General features: G+C 42.2%; 1 protein-coding gene across 2 annotated transcripts in view; it reads right to left on the bottom strand.

Annotated features, from left to right (window-relative positions):
* Window positions 1-21,055, bottom strand: part of ESRRG (estrogen related receptor gamma) — a 233,623-nt gene that overhangs the window by 16,358 nt on the left and 196,210 nt on the right. For both annotated transcript variants that reach the window (XM_045983511.1, XM_045983512.1), the window contains exon 6: window positions 298-567. In XM_045983511.1, the coding sequence (XP_045839467.1) occupies window positions 298-567 (270 nt within the window). The remainder of the gene's footprint in view (window positions 1-297; window positions 568-21,055) is intronic.

Raw genomic sequence — 21,055 nt, 5'->3', positions numbered from 1 at the left:
CCTGTACCTACAAGACAATGGAGATAACGCTGTCTTAAGAGCTCCCATTTATCCTGCACGTTAGGAAATGCACAGGCTGCTAAAAGTTTCACCGCTTTCAATAAGCAAATATAATAAAAATAATGCAAGTGGACTTTTCCTATTTCTAACTTTTCACTAGAAAGCCGTAATGACTATAATTTTGCTGTCTCCTACAAAACTTACAAGTGGGTTTAGCAAATCCCTGAAGAAGAAGTTGAGGGAAGGGTAGCACTGAAATATTAAAAAATGCAACAACGACCATGTTAGTATGCCAACCTGAATTAGCAAGAGCTATGGCTTTGAGGGTGACAAATTCTTCCTTCTCCAGCTTCATGCTCTTGTATTTCTTTACCAGCTGCAGGATAGCATTATTTAGGTCAAGAAGGCCTGCTAACTTGGACTGGTCTTCATCCATTATATAATCATCTGCATAGACAAGTTCGTCCTCAAACGAAAGAGATCGGTATACGACACCAAGGATCAAAATTTCCATCCAAGCACTCTGCAGAAGGCTCATCTGGTCCGCCAGGGACAGCGTGGAGAAGCCTGCATGGGAAGATGGGCAGATCAAGTTACTTTAAAGCCATAATTTCATAATGCAACATTAGTTTCATATGGTAGTCGGTTTCTGCATCAGTGCTCAAAATTATGCTGAGCTTAAATGAGATGCTCTTAAATTTTCCCCTGATCATTGTGCGAATGGCAAAGTAAAAGTCACAAACCAGTTCAACTTGTTGGTGCCTTATTTTTCCTATGTTTTATAGACACAGTTGAGGTAGTTGAATAGAAAAGTAGGGTTTGTTTCTTTCATTTCAGAAGAAAAGAGTATGTAGTCTTTAGATATAATTGATGTCTGGCTACAGTTTTTATAAATGTCTTTCAGGAAGTCAGATTTTCATCCACTTCATCTCTAAAAACTACTATTGATAAACAACAGGAAAATTAAAAAAAAAACAAAAACAAAAAAACAGAGCTCCCAAATAACAGAAAACGAACAGTGTAGCCTCACCCTACAGAGTGCAATTTGCAAACACATCTCTGTAACAGTCAAGAGTCTCAGTGAAGGATGACTATCCATACACCCAAAAGAGCCTTCTTAGCTGGATATTTTGTACCCACTAATATACCACAGGAATTCCTCTCCAAATGGTGTTTATTGGTATAAAAGAGGAAAGAATACTGAGTGGCCTGGCCTCTTCACCAAATCAAAAAGCCACAGTTTGTTCTTCTGATTAACATCCAGTAATTTAAAGAGTTAAATATGGTAGCAATGCAGTTCCATGGGTGGGATATAGGCAGATCCAGATCCTCAGATTAAATATTGGCCCCACTGAGCCTCTGGCTCTTTCACTGTGGGCCAGACAGTTGACTCACACCTCAATTCTTATTTGGGGGACACACAAAGTAACACCCAGCAAAATACTAATGCTATGCATTCAATAAACGTAGCTATATTGAATGTTATTTTTATCTGAAATATCCGGATGAGTCCTGAAATTCTTCACTAACAATCTGGTCTGAATTCGCACGTAACACATATAAAAAAGTTCCTTCCGAGCTTAAGAAAACATGCCAAAAAAAAAAAAAAAAAAAAAGGAAATGCGGTTCAATAGGGAAAGAGGAAATAGTATAATCAAACCTAGTTAGGAGTAAAAATATTTATTTATACCTCAGAGGGACTAGATCTAGATTCTAAATGGAAGTCTTAGTGAAGATACCTAATGATCAGCCACATAGTTCCCCCAGGAGTCCTAAAAAATGAATGTTTCTTAAATCTTCACTTTCATTTCAAAGGTAATGCCCAGGGATTCCAAGGGGTGAGCAAACACCCCTATGGTTATTGAGGACAACAGTACCATGATTTAAGATCCTACCACCAATAATTCCATAGAGGGAGAAAATTTTAATAATGCAACTTATAAAATCTATTTTTACTTCTTCTCTAGATCCTACTACCCACATCGTAACTATCCACTGCTGCCCAGTCTTCTTGGGCTCCTGCTTATTATGGTCACTGCTTTTGTCTCGTTTTTATTCCTGCCCAATTGTTCACATCCCATCTGATATTAGAAACTACTGCACAATGAGGACAAGGAAACGATTTCCTGCCCTGTTGGTGAAAACTAGTGGTTTGCCACTTGGCACCATTAACTGAAGTGTTTAATAAAATCATCAAGAGGGATTAGTCCGGCTTTTATTAAAGGCGGGTCTTCACACGCGCGTAAAAAGCATCTCTTTCATTGTCTATCAAGCCATTTACACATTACATGACAGATCTTCTGAATTGGCGGTGTCAATCTTTCTTTCTTTTTTTTTCCCCCCTCCTTTTCTCTTTCTGGTCATCCCATTGTGGGGTTACATAAGTTTCCTATTAGAATTAGAGATAAAACATGGGGTCACATTTCCAACAGAGAGTCCAAAGAGAAAAATAACGACCCAGTCTGACTGGGTTAGGCTCCATTTGCTTTCGATCTTGAGGATGTTACACTCGCAGCAAACAAACCAGTATTGCTCCTTTTTCTATCCCATCCCCTGGCCACCCCCGCCACCCCCCCAAGATAAAAGATGCGACACACATCCAAAGATACCTAACTCAAGCAAAGGGAAGGGTCGGGGTTTGTTCTGCAAATGAAATAGATGAAGAAATAAATGATCGTCTTAGAAAGTTATGAGCCAAAAAGGAGGAGTATTTTCCCCTTGCCTTCGTGTGCTTGTTCCTTTTCATGCTTCCGAGCAGCCGTTCTCTCGGCCGCAGCAGATGGACAGAGCGCGGAGCCTGCAGCCCCTTCCTGTGACACCCTCCCAGACACCGCTGTTAGTAAATAGATTTACACATTCTCCAATCTCCACACATCTTTCTGCCGAATAATTAAAAGCAGGATGATTAGTTTATTGAGTGGAAGGAGGAACTTTTTTATTGAGGTCCGTCCACGATTTTATCAGGCCTAGCACTTTTACGGTTGTCAAGAGGACGCAGGCATCCAATTTTTCTTATCTGCCTGATTAATACAAACGCTGTTTCAGGACGCATTAATTAACAGATACAAATCTACGTTCTCATGGAAGGATCAATACGGAGAAGAAAAGAGGCATCAATGTGAATTTAGTGCTGATGATGGAGAAGGCACGCTATCGACAGTTACGTGCACGGAAACTTGAAAGTTGCACAGGGGCCCTTTTGTCCCTGTGATTTACAAATTCGCAATTTTCAGCCATAACAAGGTTTCACACATTTCTTTGGGGTTTAATTAAGCAAAAACAATAAAATTTCATTTTTTTTTTTTTAGGTTGGTCCTGCAGTTTGTCTGCACTCTGTTGATGGCTGTGTGTGTGTGTGAATCCTTCCTAGAAACCTAACTTTTTTTCTTTCACTTCTTAAGGAAATAAAAGGAAAAAGGTTAAAAAATAAAAAAGACTGTATCTCTCTCTCTCTCTCTTTTTTTTTTTCCCTTTGGTCAGCGAGGATGGGGAGATGGGTACAGCACAAAAGGTTTGAGAAGTTTGCTTTGCTTGATAGCCTCACATCTCTTTCAGCTGATTAAAAGAAGTGTAATTTTGCAAAATGATAGGAAAAGGGACCATCCCTGCTTTCCAGAATGTAAATAAAAGTCTGGACTTTTATCTCTTCGTGCTCTAGAAAAAGCTGACCTGCAACACTTTTAACCCTTTCCTACCATACCTTGGGAGTCTGGAAGCTGGCACAAAGAGCCATCTGCCCAGATGCCTGGGTGACGGGGACACAGCCTGGTGAGGAGACTGTTCTGCTCCCCTGGTGATGAAGGAGGCGGGATGCATCACAGAGCTAACACTGGAATACCACAAACTTCTTTTGCCTGCCCTTTAGGACAGCTGCCACACAGAACAACATGGAGAAGATAATATTTTGACCAGTGGACCTGAGCAAAGTATAAAATCCTAAATGGCCAAGATCTAAATAAACCGAGTTTAAGGAATTCTCTAAAAAACGCGATGGCTCGCTGGTGCACACGTGCTTGTATCCAAACGAGGACTACTTGCATGCACTGTGCCCGGCATTGAGTGGGGTTTTATGGCTATAGGGCTACAAATGAGAGGCCCTCATCCCCGATCCCATTTTGCTACCTTTGCAGAGAAACCTTTCTCCCCAGTGAAATAAAATACGCGTCGCCGCTGTGTCGTTGGAACGTCATGTTTGTACATCCCGGGATCTTAATCTTTGGTGTTTGACAGGTTATAGTTTTAAATGTTCAGCCATATTACAGCTTTTTTAAAATACACCGATACCACGGCACATTTTTTTTTTTTCCCTCTCCAACCATGGCCCATTCCACACCTATCGCTGACAAGTCTGATCTCTCTCCATCTCCGTCCTGGAGTCAGCGCCATTTACTGTATCTCGGGCGTTTTGCGAGCAGAATGACTCTCTCCCTTGACCTGCAGTTAAATAGCGCGTTTATCTGCGACCCTGTGTGCTCCAAATAAACCAGATGACAGTCGGGAATAACATCATTTGGAAGGATTGAAAAGCTTCTCAAGGGCCAGGTACCCCTGAAGTAACAGGCTTGAAGAAAGTATGTTCTGTGCCAACACTCTGGCCTCCTTTCACTAGAAACTTCGGAGGACAGTGGTGCCATGGGCACTTGTCAAGCACTTTTCTTTTCTTTTTTAGCCTGGCAAACTGATGCACGTTGCAGTCAACTTACAGAAAAGGCTAAGCATTTGAACGTGTGAAGGGCAAAAAATATCTGACGGCTAGTCTTCAAAAATACACTTTCATTTCAGAAAGCATAAATGTTTATTTCCTGAACGGAGTGTTGACAGAAATAGGCTGCTGTGCAGGCACCGGGGTTTAACCCCTGCTAGGCATTTTTCTTCCTGGCTGCTTCCTGGAAATGGAAAGCAGGCATTTGAAATCTTCAGGGTGTCTGTTAATATCAGTTAATCGTGGCACTGATTCGCTCCGCTCACTGATTTTGAACTGTAGTTTCTCTCTTCTACAAAAAAATTGATGGTTTTCAACAAATAGCGTATCATGTTAGAACTGTAATTATGCCATAACGACTCACCTAGATGGTAAACAAAACTCATTGAGAGAAGCTGAGTGAGCACTGTGGCATGAGCGAGATCCTGTGTCTCCCATACAAATAAACCCGTGTTTACAGGAACTAGGGGAGGAAAGAATCACAATGGCGCTAAGGTCTGGTCTTAGCTACCAAAAGATACACAGGTGCATGACCCTTGTTATTATATATTGTATATTATAAAGTTTATATAGTATATAAAGACCATTTCTCTATTCTGCTTTTTAGAGAGATGGACTTTATGGACTGGCCCTTAGTAGGGGCTGGAGTTAAGCAAGTACAGATGGCCAAGCTCTAAAATGAAAGTTGGAATCTTTACCTGGTGCCATCAGAAGCATTTCCCTGAAAACTTTTCTTTATAATGGATGACAAGCATTACCTATTATATTAGCATAATCATTAGACATCATACCTCCACTATTATCTTTAGAATCTTTATTCTTCTTGTCTGACTATAAACCAGATTTCAAAAGTTCAGACTCCACTTTGATTAGTTTGGGTCAAATACAAGAAAAATTGACAAAAATGGGATAACTCCCCTTCTTGGAATGTGATCCTGTTTCAACATCTGTTGATTCCATGATTTCCTTATTTCCATTCTTACACTTCCAGTAGGATTCACAGAGATTTTATGAGACCATTGTTTTAGAATAGTGGTTTCACAGGACAGATGTGAAAATCTGAAAGAACTCTAATACAAAAAATTCTATCTATGTGACAAACTTGAACACCATCCATAAAACTTAGCAAATGGTCTAGGTAGTGGTGATAAACTAAAAGGGGGGGTAGAATAGAATCCTAACGGCAATATCCACCAGTCCCGGACAGAATTATCACTGTTAACTGAGTTTAGAGATGCAACTGGCCACCTATGCTGATCATGGGAACAGCCAAAGAAGTTTCAATCAGCCCACTCAGGGGCATAGAAATCAAAGACATGCCCCCGTGGCACTGGCGAAATTCTATCTTTAGTAATTGTCCCTTGTTTCCAAGGGCAGCTTGCTCGAGAAATTAAAAGTATAATAGCAGCTAAAGAAAGATATTCCCAAATGGCTACTCAGGGAAGCATCAAAATGACCAGAAGGGTTTTTTTTTTTTGGTTTTTTTTTTTGGTTTTTTTGGCTTGTTTCTGTGAGTGTGGGAGGGTGACAACTGCCAACCCACTTTGAAAAAAGGACTAGAGGGGTGTCTGGGTGGCTCAGTGGGTTAAAGCCTCTGCCTTCGGCTCAGGTCATGATCTCAGGGTCAGAGGATCGAGCCCCGCATCGGGCTCTCCACTCAGCGGGGAGACTGCTTCCCTTCCTCTCTCTCTCTGCCTGCCTCTCTGCCTACTTGTGATCTCTGTCAAAGAAATAAAATCTTTAAAAAAAAAAGAAAGAAAAAAGGACTAGATATAAGGCAGGTGAATGTAAAATAAGAATACAGAGAGCATCTGGATGGAGGGTACGCTTCTTCTTTGGAAATCCCACTTACCCTCCTACTGCTGAATGACTACAGAGGACCTGAAAACTTTCCTTTAGCTTTCCCTAAACTCCCTGTTACTTGAACTCAACTTTACTTCTCCCAATCTCCCATCTAAGCCAAGAAGAAAGATAAATGACTGGAGGGCACGAGAAAGGTATTGGCTGAGCTGCTTTAAAGCAGGGGTACACAATGGCTTTCTTTTCCTACAATTTTTATTTTGTACTAGTTGAAAACAAGAGAGCTCTGCCTGGAAAGTGTCCTTTTTGATGTGACTAAAGTTTGTTTGACCATCAAGAAAAAAGGAACGAGTGCCATATAATGTAGGACTCTTAAAAAAAAAAATTATAGAAGGGCATTTTCAGTCTCACTTTGGGATTAGATGGACACAGAGCAGGAAAAGCTCATTTTGAAGCCACATTCCTGGTTTGAAAGAAAAACATCTTGTGCTTGAATCAGACTTGCTCTGCCCGATCACTGCTGGGATGGGTCAGAAATTACCACAGGGCGTTACAGGGCCCAGACTGGTAGTCCAAGAAAGACGGACCCAGCCCGGGCATCAGATATGCAGGCACTGTCTTCAGGAAATTTTGAGCCCTGATTAAATTTGGTCTAATATTTGATTTTTTTTTAAATATTTTATTTATTTGACAGAGAGAAATCACAACTAGGCAGCAAGGCAGGCAGAGAGAGAGAGAGGGAAGCAGGCTCCCTGTGGAGCAGAGAGTCCGATGTGGGGCTCGATCCCAGGACCCTGGGATCATGACCTGAGCCGAAGGCAGAGGCTTTAACCAACTGAGCCACCCAGGTGCCCTGGTCTAATATTTGATTTTAAAAATCAAGCCTCCAGGGATGCCTGAGTGCCTCAGTTGGTTAAGCGTCTGCCTTTGGCTCAGGTCATGATCCCAGGGTCCTGGGATCAAGTTCCGTGTGGGTTTCCTTGCTCAGAGGGAAGCCATTTCTCCCTCTGCCTGCCATTCCCCTTGCTTGCGTGCTCTCTCTCTCTCTCTGACAAATAAATAAATACAATCTTTAAGAAAATAAAATAAAAAAATAAAAATCAAGCCTCCAAAATAAATGCATGCTGACTCTATCTGAACTTCAAGGATCTGTAGCCTGACAGACATTTCCACAGACTTTTAAATAATCTGTGGGGAATAACGAATGTCAGATACTCCAAAGCTAAGGAGTTACTGCCACTGAGTGATATAGAAGGGAAGAGGCCAGTGTGGGGAGCAGAGACGCTGAGGTCTGCAAATCTGGGTTCAAGATCCACCCACACTACAACCAATAGTGTTAACTTGACCTCTGCTGTGGGTTGAATTGTGTCCTTCCGAAAGATGTTACAATCCTAACTCCCAGCACCTGTGAATGTGACTTTATTTGGAAATAGGGTCTTTACAGATGGTCAAGTAAAGAAGAGGTCATTACGGTGGCTCCTAATCTGACTGTAGCTTCATTTAAAAAGGGGGATGTGGGCAGAGACAGACACAACCAGAAGGAAAATGAGGTGAAGATACACAGAAAATGCCATTGACATGCCAACAGATGCTCGGGGCTACCAGAAGCTGACAGAGATTCTTCCTCAGAACCCTCAGAAGTAACCAACCCTTCCAACACTTTGAGCTCAGACTTCCAGCCTTCAGAGCTGTGAGACGATACACGTCTGTTGTAAGCCGTCTAGTGTGTGATTCTGTACAGCAGTCCCAGCCAACTAATACAGACCCACGGCTGACTCCTCATTTGTCAAATGTGAAATGGAGATTATACATCTCTGAAGAAGCTTCCAGTTGCAATGCTGTGTGATTTGGAGTACCATGGTGAGCAGTACTGACAGGCAGCACAAGGCTGTGTGGCTAATGGTGAGCACCCCAGACAAAGACCACTGGACTGGGAGTTGGGAGACCTAGCACTCTCCCGCCAAGTACCTGTGTACCTCTGAGCAATGAGTCAACTTCTCTGGCTCCTGCTTTTTCATCTGTAAAATGAGAAAGTAGAAAAATATGTTCCCAAGGGTTTGGTCCAGCCCTACGTTACTCAGTTCCCGGTGGATTCACTATAACGAAATTTAAATCAATTGCTGTTCAGTGCATCTACGGTAAGGGAAGCACCATGCTCGGACCCACCAGGACATACAAGATGAGTGTAATATAATCTGTACCCCTGCGATGTACCACACAGTAGGAAGAAATGAGATCACGATGAGGAAAAGAAGGCAGGTACCACTAGGAATGATCGAAGTGTACGTATATGTGAGGGAGGAAAGATGGGTGTTTGGTTGTACGCATTCTCCCGATGTATCCATCACTTCTTTCCTCCCTGCCCCCCACAGTTTTGGTCCAGACGTCTATCCTCTCTTCTGGGATCCAGGGATATTGGTATTTCCTCCTTCCATCCTGACCATGGCGACTCAAGCATTCTTCTAAAGATGAACTCTATGCATGCCACCCGCTGACCAAAAGGCATTCTTGGCTTCCGTGTCTCCGAAGGACCAAACACAAACCCTCCGGCACAATATGGCATTTCTCTCCCTGTTGGGCCCTTTTCTTCCTGTCCTGCCACATTTCCTGAAAAATCCTCTTCTGGTAACTCCTCTGTAGACAGCCTCGCACGCTGCAATGGACAGCGCGTTTTCCCAACCCAGCCAGAAACTGCTTCCCAGAGTAACGGGATCATCGTCCACCTGCTGCCTCCCTCCCAGGCTCTTGGGGATCTGTCACCAAGTCTCCCTCTTTATATTTCTGAAATCAAGCACATACACTCCTTTCCATTCCTTCCGCCGTCATTATTGTTCCTGTGTAACATCCACGGGCACAGCTGCAAGTTGTAAAATAGGGAAAGACGGGCGCCTGGGTGGCTCAGTGGATTAAGCCGCTGCCTTCGGCTCAGGTCATGATCCCGGGGTCCTGGGATCGAGTCCCGCATCGGGCTCCTTGCTCGCGGGGAGCCTGCTTCTCTCTCTGCCTCTGCCTGCCTCTCTGCCTGCTTGTGCGTGCTCTCTCTCTGAGACAAATAAATAAATAAATAAATTTTAAAAATCTTAAAAAAATAAAATAAAATGAAATAAAATAGGGAAAGACAGAAGGAAGTAATGGAGTGAAGGTGACCATGTCCCACCCAGCAGACAGCCCGTTCCCCGTGTGCTGCCAGTTCTCCGAGCTCGTAACCGTGGAGCCCCCTCTTCCTTGTTCTTGCGGTAATCCCAGCATCTGCACCCGTGCCCATCACATAGCAGGGGCTCAACAAATATGTGCCAAATCCATTAATGAATAATTCCTTAACAATTTATTGACTGGCTTTCGAAAAGAATGGGACATGAGGAATCAAGACAGCATTCCAGATATCAGTCCCCTCCCCTGGAAAGAAAAACGTGAATATACAACAAAAAAGTTACCTCATTTATTTCTTCATAATTCAACAAGTGTTTATCAAAGCACTGATTATACGTAAAGCTCTTCGCTTATACGTGCCTGTATAGTATGTAGGATTTTCTTTGGAGCCACTTAAACTCCAGTAAAGTTCTCTCTCAACCTCAGCTGGTTCCTTTTTAATTTATAATTAAACTTGACCTTTTAATCATACGGCCTACTTTCTTGTATATTTACAAATAACCGTTCACAACAGATTCTGTGATAATGTCACAATGACTTTTATTATTTACAAGTATCTATAATTAATTTCTCTTTTTCCTACTAGTATAACTATTTTGACAATGTGTGAATTTATCTTCTGTAGCTAGAACTTTAAACCTCTGAAATCCTAGCCTAGCTAGGAATGAAAACAAATGCCCTTTGATTCTTTCTACTTGCAGGAATTTAAAAAAATCTGTATGCCTAACTTTTTTAACCTAGAGTCTTCAGAAATTACATATCCAGTTTTTGTAAAACCCAAATAGCTAGTAAAAGCAATTTCCCCTTTTGGGAGTGGGGGGTTGGGAGGCAAGCAGATTGAGAAATCTTGGGTTTCCTTTCCCTAAATCAAAAGCAGCAAAGAGAAGGGGCGCCTGGGTGGCTCAGTGGGTTAAGCCGCTGCCTTCGGCTCAGGTCATGATCTCAGGGTCCTGGGATCAAGTCCCACATCGGGCTCTCTGCTCAGCAGGGAGCCTGCTTCCCTCTCTCTCTCTCTCTCTGTGCCTGCCTCTCTATTTACTTGTGATCTCTCTCTGTCAAATAAATAAATAAAATCTTTAAAAAAAAAAAGCAGCAAAGAGAAGACAACACAGTAAAAATGTGTTCATACAGCATTTCCTTCTCACTCCATTTTAGGACAATGGATTCTCCCTAAGTAAATACTCACTTGTCAAAAGTATTTGCAACACAACAGCCATTGAGTGGCACCGAGGGAGGAAGGCGCCTTCCCATTTTAAAGCAGCAAATTAGACATTTACAAACAGCGAAGATGGTACTTGTCGGTTATGACCTTTCACAGAGTCTGTGCAAGTAGGTATTAATGTAATTTAAATGCCATTTAGACATGTTTCAGGTTTATCAAACTGGTTTGTATATCCACTCCTATGTGATCATTTTGAAGGGGAACCATTTCCACCTGCTGTAGGAACAACCATAGCTGGAGATAGTCCTATGGAAATATTCTGAGCCACTAAAAGAGGATCCAGTTAAGTCTGTAAGAAGTCAGGTTGGACCTTCGGGAAATCAAGCAGGGGCCAAAAATATTTTTAGTAACACAGTTTTTGTATGCACTCTCCCTCCATTTTTCATACATACTTAGCTGAGAGTTTGGACTTAGGGGCAAACAAGTTATCTCTGTTACAGATGGTAGTTTTTTAAATTAAAATATAGATGTGGGAAGAAACATAAGAAGATGAATTTTGCTAACATAGGTTCTAGGACCAAAGATATGTTTTTGTACCATCTAACATTTTAGTAAACTAGCCAATAATCATTTGTCCGACTTCAGCAAGAGATAAATGTACCTCAAATATTCTTTAGAACTGTTGGAAAAACAACCACAACTGTAACTTTTGGTTAACATTTAAAAAAAACAAAGAACAAATTCTTGGCATGTTTTACTTTCCTCCATAATTTCTTTTTTTTTTTTTTTTTTAAGACTTCATTTATTTATTTGACAGAGAGAGATCACAAGTAGACAGAGAGGCAGGCAGAGAGAGAGAGAGGGAAGCAGGCCCACCGCCAAGCAGAGAGCCCGATGCGGGACCCGATCCCAGGACCCCGAGATCATGACCCGAGCCGAAGGCAGCGGCCTAACCCACTGAGCCACCCAGGCGCCCCATAATTTCTAGTATTGGATTTTTTTTTTACTGTTTCTGACCTAAAACAGATTTTAAAAATTAAAAATGAATTTTTGTGTATTTTTCTTTTGCCCACGCATAAAGTTTTATAACTTTTTTTTTTTTTTTTTTAAGATGAACTGCTTCTCTTGGGAACACCGAACCATTAAAGGAAATCTATAAACAGCAAGTTAGCCATGGTTGTTTTGTTTCTGTTATGTGTGACCCAACATAATATTCGGATATTGGAGAATCTAAAAAGCACAGTCCACACATTGGATAAATTAGGTAAATACACACACACACACACACACACACATATGTACAGACACACACATATATATGTACATACACATATATATATAATTTTACTGAGATAGCATAAAAGAGAAAATTAGATATATATATAGATTATATAAATATTTCTTATATATTAAAATATATACTTTTTTTTTACTGAGACAGTACAAAAGAGAAAATTAGAAGGAAAAGAGAAATGCTTGCTCCACCTCATTGTAGCGAATACTGCCTGCTTATCTACAGAAGGTGAGAGCTCAGAGTTCCTCTAGCGCATCTGCTTGCATTAAATGAAGACAGAGTTGCAGACGTTAAAGCTCAGGTTATCGCTCCTTTTCATTATTTTCCCATTCGTGAAGGCCGCACTCCACGCACGCTAAGGTACAGAATGATGTTTGCATCAGGGACACCTGGGTGATTTCATGAGCTCACCTAAAAATCTGAAAATGTCATGTCAGCCGCCAATGACAAAAAAATAGATTTTGTGATCATCTTGTGCGCTTTCATGGAAATGACCAATAGCGGATTCTACATGAGAGCTCTAGGAGAAAATCACTTATAATTTCTATATTAATTTTAAATAACATGACTTCAAATCCTTTCAGATTTACCTAATTGGTCCCTTGGTATAGAAACACAAATTCTAACAAGAGCACTAATTGTTAAAGAAAGCGTATTTGTGGAGTTAATGTTAATATCTCCCCTCCTCTCACTTTTTTACTAGTTACAAGCAAGGCAGGAAAAAAAAATCCTTCAGGTGTGCTTTTCTTGATTTTCCCCAAATAGAAAGACACTATAACTCAGCGTCTCCAACATATGTCCTAGAAAGAGGAGAGGCAGGGGGAAAAAAAAATCAGGAGGTCTTCTGCATAAACACATGTTAAAGGATTTACAACACAGGCCATTAAAAACAAAGCGTCATATGTATTCATGAAAGAACGTAGGAGAAATCTGTTATCCATGAGATGCATGTCACAGATACGAAATTACAGCTTGCTGACCCTGAAACTCCACATTCAAATAATATTAGAAATCCTCACTCTCTATGCTTAAAGACCTGGGCATAATTTGGGCTCTGGACAGCATGAAAAAACAGCTTCTTTGAATTGCTAGCCCCGAGAGTTCAGTTTAAAGTCAGGCTCCCACACTATTTTTCTCGGTGGCTAATGAAGATCTGTTTACGAATATTTACTCCCAAGTTCACGGCTGGTGTTTGCTGGCTCAAGCAGAGCTAAGTCATTACGGCTTGGCATACTTTCCACTGGGGAGGCTACAGTTATCTTCTCATTGACAATAGAGGCAACCCCTTCGATTTCTCTCTGCTTTCCCTTCTTCCTCTCTTCACTGCCCCCCATTTGGATAACTGGCCAAGTTAAAACAAAACAAAAACAAAAACATGAAACAACACAGCTCTTGGAATTCCCCAACCACATGAATGCAGAGTCGTTATCAGTAGTAAAAGGCTGCCTGTCGTATTTACCACAGATGCAGAATGTACAAACCAAACCCGTGCCTCTCATAATAACTTTCAGAGACAGTGCTCCATTCAAAAGTAGAATGGAGGAGGGAAATGTAGCTGCGGTAAAAAGCTCTCACGCTATAATTCCTCTCCTCCCTAAATGAACAAGGGCACTCGGAGCACTGCTCCTGAGTCTCCCTGCTTTGATCTGTTGGAAAGTAAATTTATCTTTGTATCCCACCTCTCCTCTACGCTGTGAGCAGTCCCTTTCGTGTCACTGAGATCCTGCAAATAGATCCGGGAAATCCTGGAAATTCCTATATGAGGTTGATTCAAGGAAATAAGCACAGGAAAAGGCAAACATTCCTGCCCATGGTTGAAATTTGTTGGGAAGTTGCCCTGTTTCCTAACTCATTCAGAGGAGCATGAAGACTACCTCTGCAGGCAGACACTCCTGTGTCTGCAACAGTCCAAAATGAAAGGGGGGGGGGATAAAGGAGGGGGAAAAAAAAGCTGCCTGATTCTAATACACCTAATTAGCCATCGGCAGACTCTTAATTGCATACATTAGGATGATTCCATAGTGGAGATTAATTCTAAATATACCCAAGCAGCTGGTTAAGATGCCATGGATTACAGTGTGGACTGTACTTTTCCACTTAATTAGATATCAAAATTAAGCAGCAACAAGCATTTTGACATAACGGGGATCAAGCCGCTGCTTGGTATCCCAGAGCTCCACTAAAGTGACCGCTAAACAGAGCCGCACAGATGGAGAGATATTAAATGCCGCACTGGAAAGTAATTTCAAATAATAAAATATCAATATTTACATTTTAATTACCCCTACTGAGAGCCGCTCTGTCATTTTCACTATTGCCGACGCAGCAAGGGGTAGTGGAATGACATTGTGGCTCTGGCTGCAATGACTATTTTGTTTCCATTAAAGAATGACAAGTGTTTTATAAAGAGGCAGTGACATTCGGTGTGTGAACAAGAATGACAGCAGATCAGAAAATTCCTATTAAGGGACTGAATGCCTCAACAAGAGAATTTACTGAGCACTGGCTCCTCCTTGGAGCAAATAATCCTTCCCAAATTTTCTGCTGGAAGTTTATTACTGGAGATGCCCAAGGGAAAGTTTTAGTCTCCCATGAAATATGTAGATCGTCCGAACGTTATATGATGATTGTCAATTTAAAAACAATAACACTTGATGTGTACAAATATCCGGGAATTAGTTGTAAATTGCAACCATGCTTGGGGTTTCTTTTTTTTTTTTTAATTTTCTTTCAGGTACGTCGATGGAGCCATTGATCATGTTTCCTTGAAACATATCCGTTTCCTATCGGGTTCATGCATGAAAGCTGGGGATGTGGCTCAGAACCATCATAATAAGAATGCTGGGCTTGTTTTTACCGTCTCGTCATTAGTACTTAATAGTACATAACCGTCTCAATCGTAACTTCCCTGGCATGGAAAACAAAGTCAAGAATGGGGCATAATTTGTATGTGCAAATGCACACACACGTGTATGTCTACTGTATACTTTTCTCCAGCTTCTGTTATTATTTAACAATAGCTCATTCCTACCAGCTCCTATAGGCCCCCACAAAATTTAATTACTCTTAGTGAAGACGAGATAATGGAAAAAAAAAAAAAAAGGGTATATATGAGATGTGACGTGCTGCATTCACGGGATAATAAATGAAAACAGTAAAGTCTTCCTTTGGGGATGACTGTCAAAACTGTAGAGATCTTGAAAGAATTTTAATGCCTCCAGATATGAGAGAGTGCATGAGAGAAACTCCTTGGTCAGGATACTAGAGAAGGCCGTTAACTGACCCCCTATCTTGGAGCCCGCATTTATTTAATGTGGAGAGATGAACAACCATAAATGTGATAAATGGCTACAACGGGAGGCTGAATAGAATTTTTCAAAGAAGAGAAAAGGGAAGTTGGGGAGTTCTACAGACCCTTAGCACTCTCACTCCCGTGCCTTTTAAAGCAGCAGTTTTGAAGTCGGAATCCAAACTTGCTAATAGCCACGGTCTACTCACGCTTCTTCTCTACCTGGAAGATGTCCCTCTTCACCAGCCCCCCCCCAAAAATAAATAAAAGTGCCCAGGAAAGTTATTTCTTAAGCATCCCTAATGCTTTTAGGACAAGACAGATCCCCATTTCTCTGCTCCTAGCACCTTTTAATTTCTGAAAGAGCCACGGTTGAAAATCTTAATTAATTGTTCCATACTGCTTCAGGATCATTATGCAATGTAATAAAGGCCGTGTAATTATGAAATTTTATAGCCATTACCAAGGCTGATGGCTCGTATTTCATCCTCAGCTGGACCCGATGGCTTTTAGGCACTCGGCTCCCCTTTGATGAACTACAGACAGATCTCTCAGGCCCAAACAATATCCAGGCGAGGCAGCTATAATAGCTACCTACAGATGAAGCCATTGATAAAGATAAACTATAAATCTACACACACAAATGCGGGCACATCGCCTGGGGATGACAGAGAGAGGATGAGGCACTGGGGAAAGGCAGTTGCTCCCACGAAGGCGGCCTCCTGAGTCTCTTGCTCATTCACTCCAGAATGGGTTGGATTTCATAAAAGACAGTGAAACCCAAGTGAACGTCTCATTTATTCTCTGTATCTCAAAATCAAATGAGAGAAGGAAGGGGTGTGAGTGTGTCCATAAGCATTGTATTTAGTGCATTATTTAAAGGGCAGAAACTACTCAGATATCCTAACATCTATTTCAGGGGTGGGGAAAAAAAAAAAGGCTAGATATCTGGGATTTTTTTTTTTTTTTCTCCCTACACAGAACACTAATACAGCAATTCAAAGTAAGTACTCTGAAACAAAGTAGATTATTGCTCAGGAGTATCTTTTTCATAGATACTAATGTTAAAGAATATAATTTAAGAACAGAAATCCAAGCCAAAATAAAGTCCCATTCGTATAGCACGAAAACATTTGTAGCTCAAGCCTATTTTCATTTGGAATGTAAGAATTCACATAGTCTACGAATTGGGAGAACTATTGTTTGCTTAACATGTTTCCACTATTTTTTTTTTAATTAAGCATTGATGTAGATCCTTTTAAATACCAAGTTCAATGGAAAAGGGTCATCTAGGAAGTTCATTTGACAACCATAAGTGCCACACTCCAGGGAGCATCTAGTTCAACTCTGCCTTTGGGATATGGCAGCCACTTCACGGAGCTAATGCCCTCAGTCCTTATGATGGCATCAGCCTCATGCTGGCTCATTTCATGAATATGACCAGACATCCAGTCTGCAACATGGCTTATCCAGGAGAAAAAGCCCATCTGAGCGTCAATCCAATTCAGGCTGCACGCTGGGACAGTGGACCACGCAGGGCAAGAAAGAAAAGTAGCAGGACGCATGGAGGCTGATTTTGAGATTGAAGACTGGCAAGGAGGGGAATGTATGTGTGCATGGGGGGGAGGGTGACGCCTATAAAAAAAAGATCTATTACTGGTTTAAGTGGCACGACGTCTTCGGAAAGTACAGCTTGAAACCCTTCACTAAGAGTACAAACTAAGAGTGAGAAAACCTGGTTTCAGTATGATGCTGGCTACTAACTAGCCGATAACCTTGAACTAGTCACCGAATTGCTCCATTTCCTTATCTACCAAACAAGGTTGCTCGACCGGACACACGAGTCGACAGCACATTCCAGACTGAACTTTCTCTTATCTTCGGTGTTCTTTGTTTCCGGAAGGAGAAAGTGTGGATCTGAAACATACCTTTCCTGCACGAATGGATGGTCTCTCTGCTGGAATCCCTCTCCAGGCTCAACTGTATTTTATTCCGCCCATGTGATCTCACCTCCCATTTTTTTGAGAAATGAAGAATAATAGATATAAATGCCCCTGACCTGCTTCTCCTTTTCATCTATAAGAGGACCAATTCCTATCACCTTCCCACTTGTCTCTAAAGAAAAGGGATTGTTCTTTCTTCCCAAGGAAAGTCTTTACTATGTTCTCAATCCCATCTGCTCTGGCCACCTTGAAGATTTTTACCATTAATTTTCTGCTCAGCTTCTCCTCCTTTCTTGTGTTTATTAATCTCTCCTTCTCCTGAGTTCCTATTCCTTCATCCTTCTATTCTCATAAAATTTCCTCTCCTTACTGGTTCCTCAATAGCTAGCTTTCTATCTGTCTGTCTGTCTGTCTGTCTGCTGGTATCTCTCCACTTCCCCCACTATCTCACTGTTGGGATTTACAACTAAACGTACTCTCATTGCTCCGCCCATTTATTTGCAGTCCACTGAGGTCGGGATCATGTCTCAGCCCCTCCATCCTACTATGGTCACCAACAATCACCTCATCAGCAAATCCAATGGCCTGTCCTTCAAATCCTATGGGTTCTTCTGCCCTTTTCTTCTCTGAAACACCTGTGCCCTGCCCACTCCCTGGCATCATACCACATAGTTCTCCTGGTCTCCCTGCTTTTGTGCCAATCCTTTCTGGGCAATACCTTCAACAATTCTGCCTTGGCTTCTTCTCTTCTTCTGCTACTGCTCTCCCCACGTCTAGGGATATAAGAAACCTGTGTACAAGTACACACTTAAGTCCAGTTCCCTGAAAGCCTCAGAGAACTCATCTCAAAATATGTAAACCTGAACTCATTGTGTACCCCCCCAAAAAACATATTCCAATGCATTCCTCAGAGCATCATCAAACTCAACAAGACAGAATCAGAATTTTTGTTACTTTCTTTGATTCTTCTCTAATGTCCAACTGCTTCCGTGAAATATCCTTTATTCGCGCTTCTTATTTCCAGTCCCACTGCCTAACTCAGCCCTCCATGATCTTCTACCAGAACCCAACTCATGGTCGCCCTGACTTGGATCGGACCCCTCTTGGATCTAGATTATAGATCACCTCTACCATGCTCCCCTGATTGCACTCTGTGAGGTGTACTGAATCCTTCACAGCCAGGAGTCCATTTTCCTTTCTTTATTTCTTGTTCAGAATGATGGGGCTGGTAAACATTCATACAATTCGTTCAGGGCTTACACTGTGCCAGGCGGCGTACTAGGCTCTTCCACGTACATTGTCTGTCACGCACCAAGCAAGACAGATACCCACGGGACAAAAGACGGGCAGGGGGAGAAAACAAAGGAATAAAAATATAAAAATAAAATTACAGTAGTGCTGTGGAAGAAGTCTCCACAAAATAGGGCAGAAAACAGGCACCAGGAAGGTGCTGGAATTTTCAGCAGGGCCATCCAGGAAAACTGCCCTAAGGCTGGATCCTGGGACCCAGAGATCTGAAGGAGGTGGGAGGGTGAGCCTCGCATCTCTGTGTGGAAGGGCATACAGGCAGAGGGAATGGCAAAGATCCACCTCTTGAAAGGCGCCTTCTTTTCGAGGTTCTGAGAATGGCGAAGAGGCCAGCATGGTGGGAGGGGGAGAGAAGGAGATGGGGCTGGCTGCATCTTGTGACGTGAACATGGCACAAAGGTTCACGACTTTTTGCAAACTTTTGCAGCTTTTACTCTGAGTGAGATGCGAAGCCACTGGGGGCTTTGAGCAAAGAGGAAACAGAATCTGACTTGCATTTTAAAAAAGATGGCTGGGGAGAGGAGAGCAGCGAGGTAGCAGCTATAGGCGTTTAATTCTCACTAAATCCTTACGGAGCATGTAGTCATCTCTTTGCCATTTTACGCAGAAGAACCTGAGGTGCAAACCCACTCACGGTCACATGGCTAAAAGTCCCAGCAGCATGATTTATACCTGCACCATCTGAGTCCAGAGCCTGTCATTTGACCACTGTGACACACGGTTCTCTTCCTATGTTCCAACCATTAACCACTCCTTCCCCAAACAGGCCACATGAGAGTGTACTTCTGTGCTTTTGAATTTCTTCACCTCTGCATGGGATGTCTTTTCCCTTCCTCTCCACCAAGCGAGTGAAAACTATCCGTCTACATTTGAAATATTTTTCTCTAAGCATTTCTTTAATGAACCCTAGAGAGAGTGACACTCCTTCTCACTTGCTTTCTCCCCCACGACACTGCCCCATTTCCATGATGATGTTGCCTTGGCACAGTTGAAGTCACTGCCTCTTCTACGATATCAAACCACTCATGTACCTTTGCATCCCCAGTGAGTGATAAACAGCAATTTTTAGTGGAGCTATTTTGTACGCGCATGCCCCGTACTTGCAAGCTGTCAAGGACCTAACTGGTCTTAATCCATGTTTAGGAAATCTAAAAATAAAGAAATAAATAACTGACTGGTGGAAGGGAAAGTGCTCAGAGCTTGCAGTGAGGCTGTGGCTGCTAACCCTCCCACCCCTCACGGGTCCCACTCTCTGCTCTAAAGGCTGGAAATCAGAACACAGGGAAGATTTCCCACTGCTGCCGCCCAGTTAGAGGTGACTCCGGCAGCTGAATAATTCCTCAAGGGGAACACAGGATAAGCCTGAGAAGCTGGATGAGTTTGAGAGTGAAAAAGGAGCAAATGCAGCCCCAAGCCCAAAAGGAACACACTAGAACCTTTGAAAAGGGCCCTCTCATCCTGTTGCCCAGTTTAACACCAAGCTACTGCTCCACATTCTTGGGTTTAATTCTCCAGCACACCAAGCACCCAATTAATAGCAAAATCGTTTCAAGGTAACTTTGGAAAGCTAAATGCCATAGTGTGATCCTGTTACCAGGTGTTTAGTTAATGAGGTCCGTAAGAGCATAAGATACAAGCCCAGGAAGCAGTTTTAAAAAATTATCTTATTCTCAATGCCCACTTAAAAGATGAGAAAGCTGACAGCCCTTAGGAAAACAAATCCCACCATGGTGTTAGACATTTCCTATCAGTTAGCAATCACTCTAATCGATAACAGTGGGACTAAACATTTGTTGTTAATGATATATGTTCAAAATGGATTTTGGTAAGTTTACTCACTTCCCACGATATATGTTCAACATTCCAAATACGGTATAGGAAATGAGCATAACCATTCTAATTGCAGAAATAAAGTCTAACCTCAAATCTTTGGAGGGATTGCTCCTCAGATACAAGAAAGGATAGAGTCAGGGGAGCCTGGGTGGCTCAGTCGGTTGACAACCGAGTCTTGGTTTTAGCTCAGATTGTGACCTCAGAGTTGTGAGATCAACCCCACCATGGGCTCCAAGTTAGGCAGGTAGTGTGCCTGAGATTCTCTCCCTCTCCCTCTCTCTCTGCCCCTCCCCCTGTGCATGCATGCTAACTCTCTCTCTCAAATAAATAAATAAATAAATCTTTAAAAAAGGAGGGGGGCGCCTGGGTGGCTCAGTGGGCTAAGCCTCTGCCTTCAGCTCAGGTCATGATCTCAGGGTCCTGGGATTGAGCCCCACATCTGGCTCTCTGATCAGCAGGGAGCCTTCCCCCTCTCTCTCTGCCTGCCTCTCTGCCTACTTGTGATCTATCAAATAAATAAATAAAATCTTAAAAAAAAAAAGGGAAGAAAAGATGTAGTCAAGAGGCACATTTT

This window comes from Meles meles, chromosome 17 (assembly GCF_922984935.1).
Source record: "Meles meles chromosome 17, mMelMel3.1 paternal haplotype, whole genome shotgun sequence".
Classification (NCBI taxonomy): Eukaryota; Metazoa; Chordata; class Mammalia; order Carnivora; family Mustelidae; genus Meles; species Meles meles.
This window is presented reverse-complemented; position numbering and strand designations above follow the sequence as displayed.